The sequence below is a fragment of the Cucumis sativus genome, chromosome 3, assembly GCF_000004075.3.
Source record: "Cucumis sativus cultivar 9930 chromosome 3, Cucumber_9930_V3, whole genome shotgun sequence".
Classification (NCBI taxonomy): domain Eukaryota; kingdom Viridiplantae; phylum Streptophyta; class Magnoliopsida; order Cucurbitales; family Cucurbitaceae; genus Cucumis; species Cucumis sativus.
The window spans coordinates 3,919,106-3,944,853 of NC_026657.2; the positions used below are offsets into that span (position 1 = coordinate 3,919,106).

At 27.4% G+C, this 25,748-nt stretch overlaps 2 protein-coding genes across 3 annotated transcripts; one reads left to right on the top strand and one right to left on the bottom strand.

Moving 5' to 3' along the window:
- Nucleotides 1-2,907: 2,907 nt before the first annotated feature.
- On the bottom strand, nt 2,908-8,257 carry LOC101222990 (aspartic proteinase A1). 2 transcript variants are annotated; one of them, XM_011652210.2, is made up of 14 exons: nt 8,123-8,257; nt 6,506-6,882; nt 6,362-6,422; nt 6,104-6,198; nt 5,912-6,024; nt 5,651-5,819; nt 5,502-5,541; nt 5,350-5,414; nt 4,723-4,836; nt 4,570-4,634; nt 4,284-4,440; nt 4,085-4,204; nt 3,857-3,945; nt 2,908-3,342 (listed from the first exon to the last, which is right to left on the bottom strand). In XM_011652210.2, the coding sequence occupies exons 2-14, from the start codon at nt 6,872-6,874 to the stop codon at nt 3,258-3,260; spliced, it is 1,542 nt and encodes a 513-aa protein (XP_011650512.1). In that variant the 5' UTR covers nt 6,875-6,882; nt 8,123-8,257; the 3' UTR covers nt 2,908-3,257. The 2 variants fall into 2 exon arrangements, with proteins under 2 accessions (XP_011650512.1, XP_004151126.1); XM_004151078.3 differs by having other exon boundaries at nt 7,994-8,125.
- A 14,923-nt stretch (nt 8,258-23,180) lies between these two features.
- Nucleotides 23,181-24,266, top strand: LOC101217149 (stigma-specific STIG1-like protein 1). Its single transcript, XM_004149287.3, has one exon. It carries the CDS (start codon nt 23,350-23,352, stop codon nt 23,839-23,841), a length of 492 nt encoding a protein of 163 aa, XP_004149335.2. The 5' UTR covers nt 23,181-23,349; the 3' UTR covers nt 23,842-24,266.
- Nucleotides 24,267-25,748: the final 1,482 nt, after the last annotated feature.

Below are 25,748 nucleotides of genomic sequence, written 5' to 3' on the forward strand. Positions count from 1 at the left end.
TCATAAATATAAGAAAAATAAAAGATTTAAAAAGGTCAAGCCTACTTCACAATCTATACTTAACAAATGTTCTAATTTCGAAAAATATTTCACTACTAAATTCTCTTTTAATTTTAGCACAAGATTAACTTTAAAAACTCATATTATGCTCTCTTAATAAAGTTGAATTTTTACCAGTTAGATTATATTGAAAAAATCAACCAAAAATGTACTTTTTAAGTATTATAAAAAACGATTTTGCAATAAGACATTTTTAGGTATAGTAAAATGAACTAAAATATTTATAAATTATAATAAAATTTTGGATTCTATTAATGATATGCACTGCTAAATTTTATTATTGTCTATTAATAATGTCACTAATAGAAGCATATATCCGTGTCTATCAATATCTATCAATGATAGAGCTATACTTTGTGAATATTTTGTCAAATTTGTCATTTTTAATAATTCTCCTTTTGTAATTAAATATGATATATATATTTATTGTAATTATCATTTATGGCTTTTAGTTAATGTGTATTATCATGTTATTTGATTTTTATGGTATTTATTCAATTCATTATAGAGATTTTAGAGGATTAGGGTCCATTGGGATTGAATTAAGAACAAAATGTTTTTCAAGAATACATTTCCTTTTAAACCATTTATTGAAAATGAGTTTAACTTTAAACCCTTGCATGTTTTGTTAGACTTTTTTTATAAGTGTTTATATGTGAATTTTGTTTAATTTGCTATATACAAAAAATGTTTATACTTCACTTAAATTTCCATAAAGGACTACTAAATATTATTTTAAAATTTTGAAATTAGTAAAGTTAGATCTCAAAACATTATTTTTTTTCTATTAAATTTTTTAGATAGTTTTATTTTAGAAGTAGAAGTATATTGATATTTAAATTCATAATCAAAATATTTATTCTTTTTTCTTTTATTTTCAAAAAATAAATAAATAAGAGAAAATGAAATTAATAATGCCACCAAAAATAAATACATAGAGCTTGATTTATTGTATTGTTTGAATAATTACACTTAATTATTCAAAATAAAAGAGAAAAAAAAGTGAGATATTTTTTCAACAATATTTTATTTCTTTCCACAATATTGGATGTAGGGCAGTTTTGTAATTTTCATAAAGATAGAAAAAATTGCCAATTTTATAGTCAATCACCTAAACTTTGTGTTTGGATTGTTTTTTGAAGTGTTTAATTTTTAAAATAATTCATTTTAAAATAAATTGAGGTGTTTGACATTTATCTAAAATAAATTTTGAAAAAAAAATGAGATTATGAAATAAATCATTTTAGAGAAAATACATTCAACCAGGTCTTAGAATAAATGTTTATTTGGTGTTTAATGGAAAATTCCTTCCTAATATGTATTTTTGTCTCTCTATTTTTTCTATTCCTTTTTACTATCTATTTTTCACTCCGTTGTTTTTTTAAAAAATATTTTGAATATTTTTTTTAATGTGTGTTTATATACATTTAAATATAAAGATTTGCAAATGTTTCTCTTCAACCAAATCTACTTCACAAATTCTGTGAAATTAATCATGAGGGCGTCAACGAAGAACATGATCATTCGATTCGTGAAATGAAAATGAATTAAGAACGTTATTTATCTTATTTATATTTTGTTGTTGGAAATCAATTAATTTTTTTTATATAGTTATGTATTTACATTTCAAGATATTTGTGCTTTTAAAATTGAATTGCTCAAAATAATAATAATAAGAACGAAATTAATATTTAGTTTCAAGTATTTAAAATATTAATAATTTCAAGATGACGTGCGATTAATTCTAAAAAATACTTTTGAAATAAAGATTTAAAATGTGTGTATTTCGTTATGAAATTAATTCATAATGTTTAATAGCTTTTTATGGTAATTTAACCTATGTATAAAACATTATTAGTATAGGATAAACCAAACACATTTTTGCATATAAACGTTTATAAATAGGTCAAACTAAATACATAAGTGTTTAATTTTTAAACTCATTTTACAAAAAAAAAGAAATTTAAAAAATTTATTTTAAAAATACATTTTTTTTCAAAGGCAATCGAACGGAGCGAAAATTTTAGAAAATTTTCCCAACCACATGTGTAATTAAAAGGCCACGTTTACATTGTATTCAACACTTTTGTTAGAAGCAAGAGACCACTTAAATCTATTTTAAGAATTAAAGGGAACTAAAAATGTTTTATACCTCTTCTATTTAATGAGTGAAAATGTGGTAATGACAAATTTTTATTTTTATTTTGAAATTTTTTAAAAAATAAGACAAAGTGTCAAAATATTTACATCATATAAAACAATTTTGAAAAAGTAAAAAGCCTAAAAGCAAATAACAAAAATACCCCTACGACTAATCGGTCACACTCGCATGAAAAAATAATTTTGTACTATATCTAAACGATATTGTAGCAAATCTAAACAATTTTATATAATTATACCAAGTATAAAGGATCTTGTACCTTTGTATCTAATCTAAATGATATTGTACTAAATCTAAACGATTTATTATTGAGATAATGGTCTATTTCTATTTATCCGAAATTCTAAAAAAGTTTCTTTAGTTAATCACATTTATCTAAATTAACCTTTTATTTTTGCATTTTCATGTATATTTTTATCTATGCATTGTAGGAAAAAATGCAAACCTTCCTTTTGATTTGCAAATCAAACAAATTCAGTTCACCGCTCATGAACCCGCCAATCTAATCTTCTACTCCACCCAATTCCTCACACCGGCACAACAAGTGCATAAGCAACAGTTTCAGCACTGAAGACAATGCCGAATTGTACCTTTTAAACTCCCCTAAACGTTTGGTTACTAATTTGGAAACACCCAACACTAACACCTATGCTATTTTGCAGTCAAATTAGATAAACAAATCCGAATTGTATTTGGATTTTTGGGAAATTTATTCTTGGTCTTGGGCCACATTAAACCTTCAGCTTCCTGATTCGCTTTTGCAGTCTGGCCACAAGGTGTTTGTAAACTCAAAGAAGAGCGCAAGACTTGAAACATTATCAATAAGCTTACTGTAAGTCCAGTTTACCCTAAAATGGATGGCGGCATGTAAATCCCAACCTTTTAATGAGTCCCAAATATCCTAACGGTCCCTTTTTTTTTAGTATACAGAAAGTGTCGATGCTAAATATAGATACATATTTACATAAACAACTTCAAGAAACAATAGAGAGTCGTGGAAATTGACCAACTTGAAGAAACAAAGCAAGTTGAAATTTTAAGCAGCTTCTGCAAACCCAACTCTCGAGTTTCCATAGTCAAATACTGTATGGTAGGAACCCATGAAAACATCCCCCAAGATCCTGTGGAATAGACAGGACGATGTTATAGCTAAAGCAGGAATCTGAAAGCGAAGAAGAATTCCTAGGCATGTTTGGAGTGATTTTTCAGAATGACTATGAAACATGTTTAAAATCCTTTCGAAGTAGGAGCAGTAATGCATATAGCAATAAGACAAGAGTGTTAGTAGATATAGTACAATGCAAAAGAATTTGCAAGTATAACAAACTTGAGATTCATTATTTGGACTTTATCAGTGATAAACTATAGCCATCACTAGTAGTATTAACCATAAAATCTATCACCGATAGATATTGTTATATTTGTAATTCTTAAAATGTAGTTATACTCTTTAATTATTAGTCCTAAAAGTGTTACTTATTTGCAATTAAAATTGTAAATAGAATTTGAAAGTGTAAAGTTTAAAATTCCATTAGTAACGAAGGATTAAAAAAGTGTTCTAGAATAGTTTAGAAAATGAAAAAAAAAAGTGATTTTGAAGCATGCATGGAGAAACTAAGATAAATTAAGACTAACCAGAGGGGTCCTCGTGGAGGGGGAACGTCCAAAGCGGCAAATCCACTGATGCATTCAGTTACAGGTCCCTCGGTGACTTTGAGCACGTACTGGTCGAATTAAAAGAAACCCATATAGATTCATTCATTATAGGCTTGTTTTGTAAAAGATAACAAGATTGCTATTGTTGCTTGTTAGTAGAGCTAAAAGAAATGTTCACACGAAAATAGATAATCGACCATATCTTACCTGCTCCGGCTTGAGCTCAAAGACCTTTCCGCCAATAGTGAATGAAATGCTAGGCAAAGTAGACAAGGAATCACAATCAATTACTGATTCTCCCATTGGACTAGGCAACTTCTCGCAGAGCTGCAATCACAATAGAAGACTACATGAGCACAAGTGAAGCTGAGTATTGAAGGAACTTGAGGATGAAGTGTTATTTTACCCCATCTATATAATTGAGAATCTGGTCTTGGGTTTTCTCCTCCTTCAGCTGGCTTTGTGCCCATACAACTGCCATCTCACATGCGTTGCACATAACATCACGTAAACCATTTGAAGATTTCTGGGTGGTGTTATCGACAACGCTCTCAATGCCCATACTGAAACCAATTTCACCAAAATATGAACAGGAATGTAAAAAATATTACTCCCCGGTAAAAAAAAATAGAACAGAAATAAGATCATGAAATGTAAGCATCAGCTTCTGTCAAGGAGAAGAAATTGCAAACCTTACACCTCGCTCCCCATCAAAAGCACACAGGCCAAGCGTAGAGCAGATTTTCTTTGGTTGATCCTGCCAGAAAAGAAAAATAGTAAAGCAAAATGAAGACCTGAGAGTCTTAAGTTCAAGTTTGGATAATGTGAAGAAAGGCATCAAATACCTTTGCTAACAGCATTTTAATGATGGTTTCTCCATATTCGGCAACGACAGCCTTGCATTCCTCACTTACAACCCCGGAGGCCCCAATGGCATGATTAACTTGAGTAATAATAGTCTGAAATGACGTAGAAAATGATAAAATTAATGCAAACAAGAAACCTCAAAGCCTTACTATGAAAATGAAGGAACACCCGGCCATGGTCTTTCTTGCACATATGTGCAAAGAGGAAAAATGAAGATGCAACCTAAGATGTTGGAAGGTGAATCAATGTGAGAGAGACACTAAATGGGGGATTTAGCCCATCAAATTCATAAGTCAGTGTTAAATAACTCAACTCCACCATTTTAATGATGTTCACAGTTAAAAGCTTGCACAATTATGGAGATTTCATTTTTCCCTATTTCTCTTTTTTTGCACATTAAATAAGAAACTCCAAACTCTGTAACTCCATAACTCCAACATATTTAACTCTAGGCTTCAAAATTCAACTCAACACTTCAACCATCCCTAATGATTTTTATTATGAATTGAGCTGAAATAAACGCATCCTACAACATAGGTAAAATCATATACTAAAAAAAATAAACATGCTTAACCCCATTATTGCACATGAAGGGCAACACACACCGTTGGACCAGCCAATAACGAAGTTCCTGAATCCGCAATCGCTGAGCAACCACCAGAACAAAATCCTGCAATATGAATTTTTGAGTCGAAATTAATGAAGCCAGTTATGAAAATTATATTTGATTGATCAAAGTTGATGATTTTGAACATACCAGTTGTACTGCCATTGATCAGGACGTCACCCATATCAAACTGCCAACATAGAAAATGATATAAAAGTTTAAGGCCTAATAATAAACTGCTAACAAAGACAACTATATATTACATGCAAGCTTGTTTACGAAACAGCACCACAACGAACCTGCCAATATCCCTTTTTAGTAACTGGAACATATGTATGTTCCCCCTTGTAGTGATCAGGATCCACACCACCAAATACGATTTCACCACCTTGTTCCTCATCTGCATTCCGATTAAACCAAAAAGAGAAAACAGGTTCCTTTACAAGGTTTTGATCAACCATGTTGTACCTGTACTACTAAACATTTAGTAATCTATACCATCAACATTAACTCTCCGTTAAAATACGCATGCAAAAAGCAGTATTGATTCTACTACATACCATACAGGCACTGCATCTCCAACTGAGATCTCTTTAAAGCCAAGTCCTAATATGCCATCAAATTGGGCGAGTACAAACGTGAGGCTGGGTTCCCTAGTTGCCTCGATAAAATCCTGGAATGAAAAATATTATAGTAAAGGTCGACCAATAAAAAAATAGATGAAAAGAACAGCCATAAACACAAACAAAGACCTGTTTTTTAACTATTAGGTCGCCAACTTTAACATTGTCTTCACTAAAGTAGCCAGAAATAGCACCAGTCCCATATTTGATTGAAGCAGATTTACCTGCACATTAGGGGAACATAAGATCAGTGCCCATAGCCAAAACCACTCAAATTAACGTTGGTGATATCAAAAAGAAGTACAAGTGGCTCAAACCAATTAGTAGATTAAGTATCTATAAGAAGATAACTTCACAACCATAACATTAGCTACTAAGAGTACTGACCATTCTTTTTATAAGTACTCGATCGCTTTGACTTGTACTTGGAATGGAGTAGACAAGCCACCTGCAGACAACTCAAAATCATTTCATGCTATAATATATAATGGACAAATAAATCATTTCATTACTAAGATGATGGGGACTTACAGAGAAGCACTTAGATGATGGAACCCACAAATTTGAACTACCAGTGTCAAAAATAACAGCAAACTTTTGAGGGGGAGTACCAATACCAATCTCACCAAAATACTGAGCATTCAAGTAATTCTTCAATCCAACAATATCAAAATCATCCGAATCTCCCAAATTTGCACTAGGTTGATATTTCTCAACAGAATTTTTCAAAGAAATTCCTTCCTTGGTTGCAATCTTGCTAGCAACTCGGTTGTTCTGGCCAAACTTCCTCCTTTTAAGTCCAATTCTAACCTTCCCATCATTGGATGCACAAAAGACCATTGGAAACATAAAGAAGCAAATGAAGAGAACGGCTATAAAAAGTTTGAGTCTCGTACCCATGTTGCTCACTGTGAATTGAAAACACGCTTAATTAAAATCAAAAGGTAGTCATAAGGGCAACACTTCATTAAGCAATTCAAAAGATGAGTACAGTAATTAATATGTACAAACCAAAGTTTCACAAATCACATTTCAATCAAGAACTCTCTAAACAACATTGTAATTCTTTTATCATCAATAGGTCAGAGCAGTATTCATTTACTGTAATGCAACAGTCTCACTTTCTAGTGCAACAGTCTGTTAAGGCAAGCCGGGGCAACAAAAAATCTGCAAGCTTTATTTGTGAGACACAATATAAATAAATGAAGTACTTTATATTGATAAAACAGTTTTAGCGTGAGAAAATGAGCATGTTTGGGAGTAATTTTTAAATAGTTAAAATTCTGTTTTTAAAATCGCTTGAAAACATGTGTTTTAATTGTTTAAAAATCAATTTTGATTGTATGAAAAACTAAAGGAATTGGAAGCTTAAACGAGACTGTTTAAAGACATAAGCAAACCCATAAAAGTTAGTTCTATTTGTTTTATTTTGTTTTTCATTTTGAGATATTGTTTACGGAGGACACCTGCTTCACTTCTAAGAACAACAGTGCCAAGAGGAAATCATATTTAATCCAAAGTTACATGCTTCCCTTCAGCAGCCTCAGGTCAAAGCACAGAATATTCACATACAAACTGACTTGCACACACAAATACAAGTAACATAGACACACACTCCTCAGGATTCCCATTAATTGTAAACAAGTGAATTCCAAAGCTAAATATGCTGTCCAAAGATTTGACAATAAAATACAGCACGATTCTACAAAATAAAATCCACCTAAAAGTTAAGGTTTGGAAAAAGTAAATTTAATTAGTGGTGGAGCAAAGCAACAGTTAGCCACAACTAATGCATTTCAACAAGAAAAAAAATAGAAAAATCGAAATAAATCAAAGTTAGAATAAAGTGCTCTCCCAATACTTCAACAATTAACAGATTCAAGCTTCCTCTAGTCCCAAGATATTCTAATCTAAAATTCAAATGCTTCAACTATCTAACTTTCCCACAACTTATCAGAAATCAGACAACAAAGAACATTAAGATAACTTAATAAATTAAGCAATTTCCCAAGCTCGAACCTGAGTAAAAAATCCTACAGCAGATGTATATAAAAAAAGAAAGCAAAACCGAACTCGATCGCGGACCAAAGAGACGATTGAAGCAAAAGAAAAAGGGGAAATTTAAGAGAAATGAGAAAGAGCATTCACCTTGAAGACAAGAAGGAAGGCGAGAAGTACAGAAAAGAATTCAACGGTAGAGATACCGAACAGAAGGAGGAAGCTTCGTAGTCCCAGTGTGATAGAATATCAACCGTACACGTGTGTGGAGACCAGTGAAGATTCTTTTCGTCTTTATTAAGAACACTGCGTAGTTTTATTTGATTGGATAAGCTCTAAAATATCTATTTATTGTGAGTGTATATATTTATTATTTATAGATATATATATTTGGGTAAATATTTATAATAATTCATCATTATGATTTTTGAAATTTTGAGGGAGCCGAGCGTCCCACCCGTTTGTCCGTCTTCTAGTATTTTAATATTAATTTTAAAGTATTAAATTACAATATATATTAAAATTAGTTACATTTTTCCTAAAGTTTCAGTTCAAATCTCATCTACTACAATTATTTTTATAAAATAGTTTTTCTTCCGATATCAATATTTTCCTCCCAAATATCAAATTTCTTCCTAAGTTATTACAAAATAAATTTTATTCAAAACATCAATAAATTTCTTTTCTCAAATATCAATAATTTTATTTTCCTAAATATCAATTTTCTTCCTAAATTTTAATGATTTTGTAAAAGGAAGATATCAAATTTCTTCCTAAATTTCAATGATTTCCGGAAAGAAGATAATTTGATTTCCTCAAAGGAAGATAATTTTAAAAAAGAGAAAAAAGAAAAAACTCATATATAACTCTAACTTATTTCCTAGACCTCATTTGTTATCTAACAAAAAAAATTAAAAAAAATGCAACAAAATCGGTGATTCAAACTTTCACTCCCTCAACAATATTCCATGAAAAATGTATTATTCTTTTTTTTTTGTATGCAAATTTTAAATTCACATATTTACGTTACAAAAAAAATCATATGAAAATTGTCGATCTTTCTTTATTACTACAAATGTAGTGAATGGAGTATCAGTGAAACGTCGAGATATTTTTTTAACATTTTTAGTGTGTTTATTATATAGTGTCTAGTGCTCCCTATATAAAATTTCTGGATCCGTCATTAAAATTAATAAGAGTCCATTTAATAACGTTTTTGTTGTTTGTTCTCTACTTTTTGTTTCAAGTTTCTTTTCTTTCGAGAACAAGAAACAAAATTACTTTGGATAACTATTTTGGTTTTTTGTTTTTCTTTTGAGAAAATATCGTGCTTGTGAAATATTAAAGTTAAGCTAAATGAATGTGTTAGTCATAAATAATTAAAGAGAAGAAACTAAAATATAAATAAAATATGAAAACAAATATAAAAGGAAAAGAATTTGTAGGGTGGTGAAATTTGATATATAAAAAAATTAATATACGGATCAAAAAGGTAATTTACATATATGTACATATGTATATGTATGACAAATGGGGAACTATTTACATTTTGTATAACAAAAAAAATCCATCGAGACCCATGGTTCCATTTTTACTAACTACAAAAATAGCGTCAATCTCTCCTTCTTTTTCAAAGAAAAATTCCTTATTCATATTCTTCTTTCTCTTTCTACTCCACCTACATTTTCGTTTTTGTTTTCTTCTTCTCACCATACCGCCCAAGATCCACCTCCGACCTTCAGCCGCCGCCATCGTCATTCGCTTTGTCTTCCTTAACGTTATTGTCGTCCTTATCAAATAGACAATGATACAACTCTACCATTACCCTCCATCCAAGAAAAATGAGCAAAAGCAGCAATATCAAAGTGAAAGAAAGGAATAGAAAACTAGTCCAGTCTATCTGAGATAGACAACTAACTTCTTTGTAGAGATAAGACAAATATAGAATTATAGAATTCTATCGGGTCTATCAAAGATAAAATTATATATATCTGTCTCTAGATAGTTAGAGATATAGTACTTTCAATCTCTGTCTATCGCAAAGTCATCTACCTAGACTCTTGAAAGATTTGTCTAATTGGTGCTCGGGGAGGATGAGGAGGTCTATCACAAAACAAAAAAAATAAGTCTTTATCTATCATAGATAGATAGTGATAGACTCCTATCTTTATCTATCTCTTTGTTTAGTGATAAATAGAGATCAACTTCTATCTCTATCTATATCACTATGTCTATTGAGATACACAAAGATAAACTTCTATATTTGTCTATCTAAGATAAACTTATATCTTTGTTTATTTGAAATAAATAGAGATAGAAATCTAGTTATTTTTATCTATCAAAATAGTTAATATAATTATGAGTTTCTTAGTTAATTTTAGTGATATTTTCACTCCGAGTTTCTTATATAATCATATCTATTCCTATAGCTTAGTGTTATCGTAGAAGAACATTGTTAGCAATATACATCAGTTGTGTTCGACCTGTTGAGGTTCATTTGGATTGGAGACCTGAAGATGATGTCATCGAAACATTTACCTCCTATTATTAATAAAAATAAAGTTGAAAGATGCGACCTAGCAAACAGAGAATTTCATACGTAGGTGAATCTAAAAGTTCATCAAAACGTACTTGTTGTAATCGTAAAGGTCAAAATAGTAGAGCTTGCAAACTTGACCAAATAAACCAAATGATGTAGTCATTATTTTTGCAATGTAATATATATATAGACAGATGAATTGTCGTTTCTATTTATGAATGATATATTTTCTGATTTCTTATGTACTGTTCTTGAGTTGTGATTATTTTTTTAACGATAAAGTTGCTTTCTAAAATAATCTAATAGAACTCTATTAGGATCTAAATAATCTAATAGAACTCTATTAGGATCTAAATAATCTAATAGAACTCTATTAGGATAATAGGATAGATCCCTATGATGGTCTACATCTTGTTCTTGATCTTTTTCATCAACCAAGAGAATTTTGTGTTTCAAAGGTAAGTGTTCTTGAAATAATTTTGTTTATTTTTTTCAATTTTTCAGCATGTGCTTTAATCCTAAAATATTTTCAATTAGAGTGTTCAATGGTAGCAACTATTAGTGATGCAATTATAGCAAATTTCTCAAATTGAAAGTTATCGTTAATAGTCTAATTCTCAAATTGAAAGTTATTACTAATAGCAACAATTGGTTATATTTGTTGATAACTATTAGTGATAGCAACTTATAAAAATTATCAATTTTTGTGTTAGACGTACATTTGGTAGTTCTTTTACCAAATTTTATACTATATATGCCATTACTTTATTCTTGTGCTATTATATTTTATTATTTAAATTTAATCATACTAACACTTTAAGCTATACCAAAATACTGAAACAAAGAAATATGTAAACAAATTCACACCAAAACCCTATATTATAAGAAGGCAACTCAACTGGATCATTTTAATTGAACTTGAAAAGTTTTAAGTATACTAAAGAAAAGTATCACACTATGTCTAAATTTTGAATTCCAAGCTTTTTTTTTTTTTTTTTTTGTCGTATATCAATATTACTAATAAATAAATTATAGAAGTGACATAAAATTTTGATATATTTTTATAAATATTTTAATTTATTTTATTATATCTAAAATGTTTGTTTTTTTTTTAATGGAGAAGGATGGGCAATGAATATAGGTAATACGAATACTTTTTTCCCACTCCTAAAACTATACATTTTCCTATGTTGTATAGCGAATCACAAAGTGCCAAAAAATTTTATTAGCCCATAATTTGTGGCGGAAAATATCCAAAAAATAATTAGCTACCATCGAAATTTGGGAATAAATTGTTGGAGGAAACAAAGGAGACAAAAACATAGAAGTAGTTGATCCCAAGGCTAACCAATAGCTCAAAATCAAATTATTGGACTCGATTAAGAGTTTTCTTTTCTTAAGAAAAACGTACTATTTATTTATTTTAGCAAGATAATCTAACATATTACAAACCACCTCATCCACACATTTATTTCTCTAGAGAATAAGGAATAAAACAACAAGAGGCAATACCTCTTTTTAAAATCTAGTTAGAAGAAGATGTCAAAGCTAAGATGATAGATGATTTGGAACTTTTTCCTCCTCTCTTTGAGAATTTAGAAAAAAAAGCAAGAAGGCAAAATATCAATCAGTTTAGACTATATTGCAATAATTTAAACCTTAAACTCATAGTGATTGTGTAAACCTTGAACTTATACAACTGTTTGTTTAAGTTGATACAACTCCAACATTTAGGGTTTAAATTGATACAATTATTAATTTATCATCTAAATTATACAACTTCATAGTTCAAAGCAATATTTATCTAAAAAAACACTAAAAAAATAAGATTTGCTAGAAAAAAGGAACCTCTTGGACAAAAGAAAATAGGGTATGACAAATTAGATTGATTTGGTTTAGAAATGAGACACTTTCAAGTTTGAAATGAGTTTAGAATTCACAGCTCTCTTCCACACCTCCCAGATACATTGGGTATATATATATTAGGCCATAAATAAACAATTTTTTAAAATTTATTTTATGACACTTTCTATCTTCGTCTTCTCTTAATTTAGCTTTCTCCTGTGTCATAGAAAGTTCATGCATGTTGAGGAAGAGGAAGTTTAAAGAATTTGTAACGTACACAGTCATGAGTATGAACTAGGGAAAAAGGGAAAAGAGAGAAGAAAACATTAGGGACAATATTGTTATCCTAAAAGAGATAACTTGAAGCTAATTTTTTTAAGGTATAAAATATGCTTGAAAATTAATAAGGATATTAAAAAAAAAAAAACTATGGGAAATTAACTAGCATTATTGTTCACCATAGAGCTAGTGGATAAGGAATTTAATTTGGAGTACAGAAGAACTTTTTCATTTGTAAAAGATTAACACATCGTTACGACATTCAAGTTGGATGGAGATTCATTTATTTTAAGAATATGGAGGGGATGAGTTTGGATATGGACAATATACCTATAACTATATACATTCAAGTGATTACAATAATGGGGTTTGTCAACACATCAATTTATACACACGATTATCACAACTTTCTCTGAAAGTGATGAATACGTACATTCAATGCCTCTATATCATCTACAATCTTCAAAGCATCCATCCTCGTTCGGAAGAAATATGGTTTGGTCTAAGGTATCTTCTTATTGGTAGCGTCAAATTAACATTGAGACTCATGAATGACACGTAGAAATCTTAAGTAAACTGCGATTTGATTGAAATATTTTCATTATCAAATAAATTTTGGTAATGTTGGAGCTAGTACTTCATCACATCATTTTACTTATAAGTTTTTTCCTGTGAGTTGTGCCTTCGAAAAGCTTTTTCCGGTAGACTTACCAATCACACAATGTTCACAAAAATAATGCTTTCACTCTCACCACTTCGTACCCTGCTTTGTTTGGATAGAACTCCAAGGCTTTAGCAGCTTAACATGGAATATAATTCTTTGTGCCATAGATCACCATCGGAAAGACCTTTGGTAGAAACAATAATGTTAGCTCGGATCATATCAACATCTTTAATATATAAAATATCAATGTCGATATTGATAACTAGATATATATATGTTTTGGTTAAACTTTAAATCCAGTTTTATGCGTGAAAAATCTGTCCCTCAAATAAGTCTTATTTAGTTAGATCCTTCAATGAGCTAGTATAGTACAGTGAATATCCAATTTGATCCATAACTTTGGTAGACTGTATCTTGATTCATGAGTTGTCTCTCAATATGTTATAAAAATTTAGTGAGATAGGTTGCATCGTGCTTTTTGTTACCCATGCACTACCTTTAATTCAGCATTCTATAGATCAAAGTCACATTTTTTTTATCAAACTTCTCATTGCCATATCTAACCATAACAATCATTTGAATTCTTGTCATTTCAATAGTTTGGAATCTTATCGTCCTTGAATACTCACAACACAAACTTGTTAAGATAATAACACGACATAAACTCTTTACTCGATAGAGGAATCACAAATGTTTTAAATCGAGAGATATGTCAAAAAGAAAAGAAAATAATAAACACATCAATTTAAGTGGTTCAGTCAAGTTGACCTACATCCTTGACTCTACATCCACCGACCACTAACAAATTTATTATATAGACCCAAAGAACCTCAACTATATCCTCTTTATATAATATTTTAAGTGACTTGATCAAGTTAACGACTTACATCTACCAGTAAATTTAGTATATGTTCAAAGAGACTCAAGCCCAATTTATAGTTATATATATCTAATTTTAAAACTTAACTTAATATTAAGGTCTCCTTCTAGCATTTATATGTTTTTTAATATACGGACCTAAAATATGATAGATTTAGTAGTATAACTCTTATAACTTAATATCATAACAATAAAATCCTATCTACTACTAACAGGTAAAACCCTAAATAATGTCGTAATATGCATTTAACATAATTTTAATATCAAAATAAAATCATAGATCTACTAATAATATGCTTCTACGTAATAATTTTCTTATCACAACACTATAAATCAATATTAAATGAAAAGAAAACTTACGAATTGAATAACAATTATACTTTTTCGTGAAATGAATGATGATTCTTCTCTTCTTTTTTTTTTATATCAATCCAATCCAATATAACTATAATATATATATATATATATAGAATTAATTTTCTTAACATATTTATTATTTTATTCTTCTTTTTTCACTTTCTCTTTTTAATCTTTACCTAAAAGAAATTAAATTAAAGTATAAAAACAAATTTGATATTTTAATTTTTACCCAAAGAGAGAGTTTTCAAACCTAATTTGAAATTTTTTAAAACCCATTTACTATTTTATTTTTTATTTTCTATCTCAAATATGCAAGTAAAAGAAAAATGAAGGATTGATTTAATTTATTTTCAGGTAAAAGAAATTTTTTATTATTTTATTATCTAGAAAGTAGGGAAAGGAGGAAAAATATATTATTATCTCATAGTCAATGAGCATGTTCCAATAGTCAACGAATATGCTCATGTGGTCAATGAACCTCTACCCAACAACAACCACAACATTAATTGAAATGTGACGGTGGTTATAGTTGATAGAGATAGGGGTAGAGTTCTGATAATGACAGTGATCCAAAACATAATCAGAGAGTGCAGTCCACCAATCGTGAAATCAATAGACGAAAACAGATGTGACAAACGATATTGGAGATTAACACTTCATAAAGATTTTGTGAATTGTAGTTTGGTTTCAATGTTTAATGATGAGGATTGTAACCACCTATTTTTACCTTACATATATATTATTTTTTTTAAAAAAATAATATTAATAGTAATGGGTAAGTTTTTTATTTTTCACAAAGGTAAAAATTTATTAATAATATAAAATCTTATAATATCTCATTTAATTTATTTTTATCATTTTAAGAGAAAAAGAAAATCAATTTCTTTTTGACAAAATCTTTTAATATCACATTTGATTTATTTCTTTTAGAAAAAAAATGAAAAATTAATTTATTGATTGAGGGAAATTTTAAAAAAAAATCAATTTATTTTTAACAAAATCTCATAATATCTCATTTTTATTATTTTAGAAAAAAATTATTTTATTAACATCCCATTTGATTTATTATTTTTAGATAAAATCACAAATTTTCATATCTAATTTGATTTTATACTTATTAAGTTTTCCTAATTTGTAGTATATCCACGTTTATAAATAGATACATTTGCTCACGTGGAAAGGAAAATAAAAATTCTTTAGAGAGAATTCTATAGGAAAAAAAATTTATTTAGAGAAAATCTATACCCGGAAAAAAGTTATTTGAAGAAAATTTATGCAAAAAGTGGATTCTTATTCATTTTATTACTTAAAATTTTTTCTTTGTCCTGAACAACACCTAATCACACATTCAAATAAAACTTAGTTGAAATTCAAATAAAACTTAGTTGAATGTTGCATTTGGTAGAGATTTATGTTTACTTCCAAGGATCAGCACATCGTATCATAAGTAATTTTCTTTAGGATTTGAAATTTTTTTTTGCATTATTATGCTTTTTTTTATATAAAAAAAAAAGCTTTAGCACTTTTTCTCTCTAAAAAATATGAAAAAAGAAAGAGACATAAGGAAAATATTTTTTTTCTTATTTAAACGTTATTATCGTTGCCTTTCTTAAAGTCTCAACTCGTCTTGATTCTTCTTGATTCTTATTTTCTTTTCTCTAAAACATAGAGAGAATGACCAAGGATAAAGAAAATTTAATATTCCTATTACTATTACTGTTTTTGTTACCTTATTATTGTTATTATTATTATTATTATACTTATTATTATTATACTTATTATTATTATACTTATTATTATTATACTTATTATTATTATTTAAAAAGGCAATGATAATATCGCTTAAATTAAAAAAAAAAACTCCTTATCTCTTTTTTTTTCCTATTTTTTTAGAGTGAAGAAAAATGCTAAAGGTATTTATTTAAAAAAAATAAATATTCAAATCCCAAAGAAAATTACTTTTATATGAAGTGTGATCGACTGTAAATCTCTACCAAATGCAACCTCCAACTAAATTGTATGAGAAATTGCATTAGATGATAAAAAATAAAAAAAAATTCATGATAACAATGAATGTAATCTATTCTTAAATTTTTCATTTTTACAATTTAGAAAATGTAGATTGACATGACCTCTATTATTATAATATTTTTTTTTACTATTTTTGCGAACTTCCCAAAATTTAATTTCATTGTGCAATTAGGTTGTTTAGGATAAAAAAAATGAATAAGTAAAAATCCACATTTTGCATAAATTTTCTTCAAAAATTTTTTTTCTCATTTTCTCTAAATAAATTTTTTCTCCTATAGACTAAAATTTTTCTTCCGTTTTCAAATGACCAAAGATATTTATTTATAAACTCAGGATGTACCACAAATTAGAAAAACTTAATGCATATCAAACCAAATTAGATATTATATGATTTTATCTAAAATAATAAATCAAATGGGATGATATTAATAAATTAATTTTTTTAAATTAATAATAATGAGATATTATGAGTTTTTGTGAAAAATAAATTGATTTTTGTTTTCCCCCTAAAATGATAGAAAGAAATAAATCAAATGGAATATCAATAAATTAATTTAAAATAAATAAATCAAATGTAATATTAAAAGATTTTGTGTAAAATAAATTGATTTACTTTTTTTTCCTAAAATGATAAAAATAAATTAAATAAGATATTATAAGATTTTATATTATTACTAAATTATTAACTTTCTAATATTAGTCACTACTACTAATATTATATTATACGCAAGATAGAAATAGGTGGCTACAAAAAAAAATTTGAAGAATAGAACTAGGGTTATTGTTTATGACACTGAAGGAAGAGAATGCAACATGACATTCAAACTTTGAATTTTTAAACTTTATGTGCTAATGAAAAGTTGGATAGAGTTTTACAAAAGACTAATGATTTGACACAACTCAGTGAGTTTTTTACTGTTTGAATGTTTCGACATGTCGTCAATCATAAACTTTGTTTTGCTATTACGAGGGAAGACAAAGAACATTGACGAATTGAATCATAAGCCTTTCTCCTTTATATATATATTATATATATATTTGTTTTGTTTTTTTGGTTCAATACCAATAAAAATAGTGTATTCTTGAATCTTTTTTCCACATTATTTTTTGTTTTAATCTTTTCTCATCTAATTTTGAACTTTTGGCATTTTCTTTTATAACAATTTGTTATAATTTATATTGTTTTTGAAAAAATCTTACTACCTTACCTCGTGACTAGAAGAATTATTTTTGGACAATTTTCTCCAAATGGGTAAGTCTCGAATTCCAAATGTGTCCTTTAATCAATTAGTGTTTCTTTAATATTTATATGAGTATTTAAAACATCTAGAAAGCCCTTTTTTCTTTGCTAGAACTTGAAGGGATCTTGCCTCTTTAATGTTTATATTTATATTATTTTAATATAATTTTAAAACATTTAAAAAGTGACAAAATTTGTGGTTATGGTAGCAACTACTTTTATCCTACCAATAAATTTTTAAAAAAATAATATTAGTAATATTGACTAAATTTTTATTTATTTATTTTTGAAAAAAAAGTAAAAAAAATTAGTAATAACATATATTATTGATATCTCATTTTCATTATTTTAGGAAATAAAAGTAAATCAATTTATTTTAAATAAAATATTTTAATATCACATTTATCTTATTTGTACTATTTTATGAAAAATAAATAAATTTGTTTTTAAATAAAATCTTCTAATATCAATTTTCACTTATTTTATATCATTTTAAGAAAAAAAAAGAAAATTAATTTTCAATTTTTTTAATATCCATTGAATTTATATATTAATTTTACAAAATCTCAAAAAATCTCATTTAATTTAGTTTATTTATTTTAGGAAAATGAAATTTACCTTATTAATATAATATCAAATTTTGATTATTTTTTCTTAATTTATGGTACGCTCCGGGTGTATAAATAGGAACGTTTGTCATTTGAAAAAATGGAAAAAGTTTTTTTAAACAAATAATTCTTTGGATGAAAAAAGTTCTTACCAAAAAAAATCTTTAGAGAAAAGTTGTTAGAATTTTTTTTGGGAGAACCTCTACGAATTGGAAGAAAAGTTTCTCCAAAAAGGTAGGTTTTTTTATTCATTTCATTAAACATAGTATCGTTACCTTTTTTTTTGTTTCGATATATTTTTTTTATTTCTCTATACCAAATCAAATCTCGTGTTGAAATAGACTTTGTTAGAAGTTGCATGTAGTAGAATTTTACTCCCAAGGATTCACACCTGATCGACGAGTAATTTTTTTGGAATTTGATCTTTTTTTCTTTAAAGAAAGAAATAAATAAAAAATTGTATAAAAATGTTTCTTGGCTTTCTTTTACTTTTATTGTTATTTTTATATATATAAAAAAATAAAACTTGAGTCTTTTTCTTCTCCCTAAATAATAGAGAAAAAGAAAAAGGCATAACATTTTTTTTTAACTCTTAGATCTTTATTTTCTTCTCTCTAAAAAATATGGAGAAAATGATGGAATAATATAGAATTATGTCATTATTATTATTAAATATATATATATATATATATATATATATATATATATATATATATATATATATATATATATATATATATATTATTGTTATTGTACTCATATTTATATTTATTAGTGTTTTCTTTCTATTATTACTATACTTGTTATTTGTTATCGTTGTCGATATTCTTTTTATATTACTATTTATTCTCTATTAATTATCTTATTATTATTATTTTATATATATATTTCTTTGTATCACTACTTTTTTTTTTGTTTCTTTTCTTATTTTATTTACTCGATTATGTTTTCCTTTCTTTTACCTATTCACGTTACTACAATAATTATGGTTTGATGCACTTAAATATAACTCTTTATATTTAAATTTTTTAATGTTTAAAAATCCTTTCAATTTAAAATTCTTTATGTTTTAAAATAGACATTAAAAAAAAACCATTTAGCAAATTTGTCTTTAATGCTATAAATGTTTTTTGTTTTTTTAAAACCTTCCAAATTTAACATATAATTTCATAAGGTTTCCTAAACCAATCTTTTCCAAAAAAAACTTATATCGTTTCCCTTAAAAAAACTCCTACTATGGAATCTAGAACTTTCTGGGAGTCCGTTATTTCTAGATTCTTGAGGTGAGGGATCAATATTTTTGGAAGTCTGAGATTTGATCCCAAGAAAAAATAAATTTAATTAATATTTAAAAAAATCTTTATTAAAAGACTAGCCTAGATTTTGAGAAATTGTAATAATTTTTCATTTTCTTAAGGTGAGAAACTTTCCTTAAATATGTAGTCTTAATTAATGAAATATTATTCCACTTATTTTATGAAATTATTGTTTCAAATATTGGACTAATGAGCGGTAAAATAAGACATTAGTTTTAAAATAAATTAAAAAATATTTTTCAATTCAAGATTTTAAATTTGGCTACCATTTTTCTAAATGAGTGTTGTGGGGTAACCTTCCCCACACACAAATGACTCCCGAACTCAACTCTACTTTTTCGCAGACCATTTTTTAAAAAAATTGTTTACTTTATTTCGGTGTCCAATCACACCGTGACTCCTATTTTCCTTTAAAATTAACTCTTTTGAGAATGTTGGCCGCTCCGCGTCGTCTCGGGCACGTGATAAAGAGAACTAGTTTGAACACTAGTCTCAATGTTCTTAGCATGCAACCTTGAATCAAGAGAATTGCAATAAAGGTGGTGATGAAGCTCTATTATCTGCTAGAGAATTTATATTTATAGAAAAGCCATCATAAAAAAAAAAACTAAACACCAAAATGACTTAAATAGCCTTCCAATAAAACTCTAATTTATTGTAAAAAGATTAAATTAACCCTACTTAAATGTTATTAAAAATGATAAAACTTAAAAATACTAAAATTTAGTTAAAATTATTAAATACAATTTAATTAATAATTATTTGATGTATATGGACGATTCATATTAGAACTCCAATGCATTATTAACATGTCGGGAGTTGGTAGAGCACTTACGATGCCATTAAAAACGACAATGGGAGCTACCGAAAATTTACTAATTTAACCTGCCATAACTCTTGATGTCATTCTACATACGGCGTTGCGAGTTGCCCATAACTTTTGACGCTCTATAATGCCCATTGGGATATGTCTTTTCTCCCAACGATGATCTCTCTTCCAACTGTGGTTTTGTACATCGAAAAATACCTTCTTCTTTTTTCTTTTCTGTTGTGATACTGATATATTTGAAGATACATTTTCTTTTTTTAAAAAATAGGATATAGATATATTTATACATAAACATACTAGATGTAATTTATTAAATCTAAAAAAAATAAAGATAACAATGGTATGGAATACAATACAAACACTAAAGTATAGTAGAAAAAAACATCAAAATTATGGAAGTGCCATAATCAATCAAATGCATTAGAGAAAAAAAAAAGACACAAAGCAATCATAGAAGAGGAAAGAAGATCAGAAAAGTACGAAGATAAGCTAATAAATTTTTAAGATATTGAAAAGGATTATATTTTACAAAATTTTATAGCTACCCATGTGAGATGTTTTATTTATTTTTATCTTTTTGGTACGTCTTCGATAATTGAATGAACATTTTTAGGTTGTTTAGTTTTGAGTTAGAAAATATTGGATAAGTTGTTTAACTTTTTTTTTTTCTTTAGTTAAAAGATAGTACATAGAAATAGATACGCCAACATAAAAACAAATATAACCACGTAAAAATAGATATGTGAAATTTAGTATAGAAATAGATACACCAACATAAAAACAAATATAACAGAAAAAAAAAAAAAGTGCCAAATTGTATATCAAATGTGTATATGAAAAGTATCCAAAAAAAGTGCCAAATTGTATATCAAATGTGTATATGAAAAGTATCCAAAAGTATCAGTATTTGATACTTATCTAATATGATTTTTTTTTGCCTCAAATGATGTATCTATGGTTAATAAAGATCAAAATAAATATTTTTTTTAAAAAAGCTCATATCATGTTTGATATTCATTTGTTAAAATCAAATTAAGGTTATTTCCTTCCATTATATTTCTCAAATAAAATAGTTGAATTCTTTGTAAATTATCGAAAGAAAAAAAGTTTTCATAAACCACCCTTTTTTGTTTTGAAAGCTTAGTTTGGTTTTTGAAAACATTTGTATAAAGTATATATGGCAAAATAACATTTTTAAAGATGAAAAAGATATCTACGTTATAAGCTTAATTTAAAAAAAAATTAAAATAAAAAAGTAAATGATTACTCATAAACAAGAGTTTTTTTTTTCTTTTGTTCTTGGAATATATGTTGGTTTTCTCTCTTAGGGACTGGATTGAAAAAAACACAAATACTAAAGGTAAATGAAAAACATACGAATCTAATACACAACAATGACATAAGTCAAACACAATGTTGTAATAACAAGAATTGACAAGAATGCAAACTAAAAAAAATAAAAAAGAGATGAAGGGGCATGGAGCAGTTCAATACAATATCACCTACTCCATGGGTACAATGTTTGTCAGTGAAAAGAAAATTTCAATAACGAAAGAGTTAAATGATTACAACCAAGTAGTTATATATGTTAAAACTCATGCTTCAGTATCTAATAAGTACAACTTATTTTATAGTACTTAACACCTAGATTTCTCGTAAGCTTGAGATCCTCTTTTTACCATTATAAAGTACCTTCCAAATCTTAGCTTGAAATCATCTCAAACAAACTGATCACTTAGGCCCTCTAAGTGCACACAAAGCACTTAGTCATTCCTTAGTATGTATTAAAGAAGTTATATATGAACTCCTTCACTAAGGTCTACAACTTGATTATATAAACGCTCTTTAATCAAGCCTCAAAAAGTTGTTGACATATTCCATCATGACAAAACTACACTGGTTTTTAAAAAAATTCAAACAAACCGAACTGCAGTTAATAGTAGAAAATAGTAACATTTAGACTTCGTTAGGGAAGAAAATGCAAATTTTCCAATATAAAAATATTGAAAATAAATCAACATGACCCTTTATAGTTAGCCCATCAACTTTGAAAATTGAAAAGAATGGAAATGGGTGTAGCATGGCACATACCATGTATGCATATGATCCTTGTGAGTTAGTCAACTTGAAAATTCATTAAAACTTTGCATTCAGACCTTTCTTTTTCTATACCATCTTTGCTTGTACGTGTGTGAATTTTATTGCTTAGTATCATTTAATTGTATGCTCTTTTAAGAGATTTATATATTTAAATAAATGTTTTTGTTCTAAGAAAATACACCACACAAACCACTAAATTAAACCATATATTAAATTAAAGTCATTTATTTTGCTTCAAATGTAATGTTTTCATTTTTCTTTCTTCTTTGCATTGCAAACCCTTAACCTTTGCTTAGCCTCTCAGCATGGCTTAATTTCCTCAGGTCAGCGCCTTCATAGAGACACAATAATGATATTTTCTTTAAATCCCTGATTTACCCCTTTGACCTTTTGAGTTATGACGTTGATTAAATTAAAATTATGTAGAATACAAGTTTTGTTTAAGTGTCCCAAAGCAATGAAATCTCTTCTATTTAATTAATCTTTAGGGTTATAGACCTAGAATTCAACAACACTCTTTTCCCTTTCCCTTTACCCATCTTTTTCGCATTAAGTCCTACTATATACATCAAAGTCTCCCTCCTCTAACTTCCTACCCTCTCTCTGATCCCTTTTTAAAAACCCTATTACAAAAAAACCGATTGAAACCATACGCCTTTTCCCTTTGAAACTTCCACCGGCCAAGCCATGGAAGTTAAGAAAATAATGCTCGTAATAGCCGTAACCATGGCTCTATCCGTCACTCTCACCATGAAGAAATTTGAAAACTCATCGACAACAACTGTAACAGAAATAAAGACAGATCAAACAGACACAACAACCGTCGTTGAAGGTTCTTCAACAACGATAACAAATACGAGGTTGGAACCATCGAGAAGTTTGAGTCGATTCTTAGCGGAAGGAATGAAAAACCCTAGAGCGGCGAGCCATTGCCACAAGAACAAACATATGTGTGAGAAGATACATGGAAAAGGGTGGAAATGTTGCAACAACAAGTGCGTCGACTTGACGATCGATAAACACAATTGCGGGGGATGCAAAAAGAAATGCAAGTACACGGATGAATGTTGTCGAGGGCAGTGTGTCGATTTCGCTTATGACAAACGCCATTGTGGCCGTTGCAATAACCGTTGCATGCGCGGTAAATTTTGTGTATACGGCATGTGTGAGTATGCATGATATATTCTAAATATTTTTAAGACAATTACAAAAAGTCTCTTGGTTTATCCATTATTTCAATGGATTTATCTAATTAATCATCTTGAATTTTCTTGTTTAAACAAAAAAGTAATTTGAAAAAGTTTCAAATTCAATAAAAAGGAATCACATAATTCATTTATATTGTGTGGTTCTGGTCAAAATAATTACTAAAGTTGAATTAAAAATATATATTTAAAATAAGAGTGTGGTGTTACAAAAAAAGAAAAAAGAAAGAAACAAATTTGATTGAGTATATTTTATGCCAATGGCTATTTTATTTCCTTTTTTCCATTTTCTTTTTCTTTTTTCTTTTCGTTGATGTAGGGAGGATTATTTGTAACTCAAACATATTATATGCTTCACACCAAGTATATATACCATTTTTTTTGTTCACGTTATCTTTATATTGTGTGCCTTTTCTTTTTTATTCTTTGATGTGAAAAATACTGAAGTAACCAATAATTTAATTGTGATTTATTGACTTAAATTTGTGGATTTAATTACAATAAAGCTATTCAATCAATGTAACCAAGTGAAAAAATCAAGTATTTTTTTTTTTTGTTTTAAAATTAAAACCAAATCTCTAACTTTAAAATCCATAATATAAATTATGGATACATATAAACAATACACATAAAAATAGAGAACCATGTTTTTATGCTAATTAAATATATATGTATTATGTGTGACTATAATTTATATATTACGTTTTTTTAGGCAATGTAAATTTTGCACATAAACATGAGAATTATAGAGAAGGAAGAGTAACCATATGTTTTAATTTTTTTCTAGGTTCAATAGTAAATTTAATTTGGTTCCATCAGCTTGAAAAATAACTCAAATTTAGTCATAGGAATGGTAATTATAATTTATTCTTTTTTATTTGATAAAACTCATAAATAATATATGAACATGAGATTGTTTATAAGAATTTTATTAAAGCCAAATAGGAACATTTTGTAATCAGACTAAATTTTAGCTTACTAAATTTATCTTTTTGCTTGTTACTAATAGACCAATTTTATAGGGTCGAATATTAATCACTCTATTATTCTATTTTATATTCTAAAATAACTATAAAAAAATGGTTTTTTGAATCGTAATAAAAAAATCTATATATAATATTTTTTTTTGGAGAATTATTACGAATAAAAAAAGTATAAAATTATTTACAAAATATAGAGAAAAAAAACTTAAATAAAGAATATATATATATATATAATTGATGAATTTCGATATATTTTGTATATTATGATATTAAAATACTTCATATTGTTTCTTGTTATTCATTTATTTGGGTAACACTTCAAATATATATATTTAAAATAAAGTCTAAAACTTAAGAAATAGGTTAAGGACAAATGAACTGGCTTTTAAAATTTTTGAAAATATTACAAATAGACATGTTATTGCACCTAGATTTTGATATTGTTTATTCAAAAAATAAATGAAAAGAAGCATACAAAAGTTATGGGGAACCTCACTAATTGTCCTATATCTATAATCTATATATATATATATTAAATTAAATATGATAAATAATGACCTTGACATATATATTATATTCTATATTCATTCGCATGTTCGGATCTCTAGTACTCTACCATTGTTTACATTTCAATATTATATATTTATATAGAAACTATGAATTGTGGATCAAATCAATAGAGCACATGAACCCACATTCTCCTCCCCCGATCCATAATATTGTATGTAGAAATAGTTAAACCGAGAAGAAAAAGAACTCAAAGTTAAAATTTTCTTTTTTATAAAAAAATTTATAAAATATAGCATTTCTTATAAAAAATATTTTAATTATTATGTTATATTTAAAAATATCCTTTAAATTTATTTATTTCCTATTATTTTGTATGCTTTCATTTCCT

Excerpts from the sequence above, each read along its gene's own strand:
- LOC101222990 (XM_011652210.2), bottom strand. The coding sequence starts at position 6,874 with ATGGGTACGAGACTCAAACTTTTTATAGCCGTTCTCTTCATTTGCTTC. Across the intron at positions 6,025-6,103 it reads ACCTAATAGTTAAAAAACAG|GATTTTATCGAGGCAACTAG; the intron begins GTCTTTGTTTGT and ends TTTTCATTCCAG. Across the intron at positions 3,946-4,084 it reads TTGAGCTCAAGCCGGAGCAG|TACGTGCTCAAAGTCACCGA; the intron begins GTAAGATATGGT and ends TAATTCGACCAG.
- LOC101217149 (XM_004149287.3), top strand. The coding sequence starts at position 23,350 with ATGGAAGTTAAGAAAATAATGCTCGTAATAGCCGTAACCATGGCTCTA.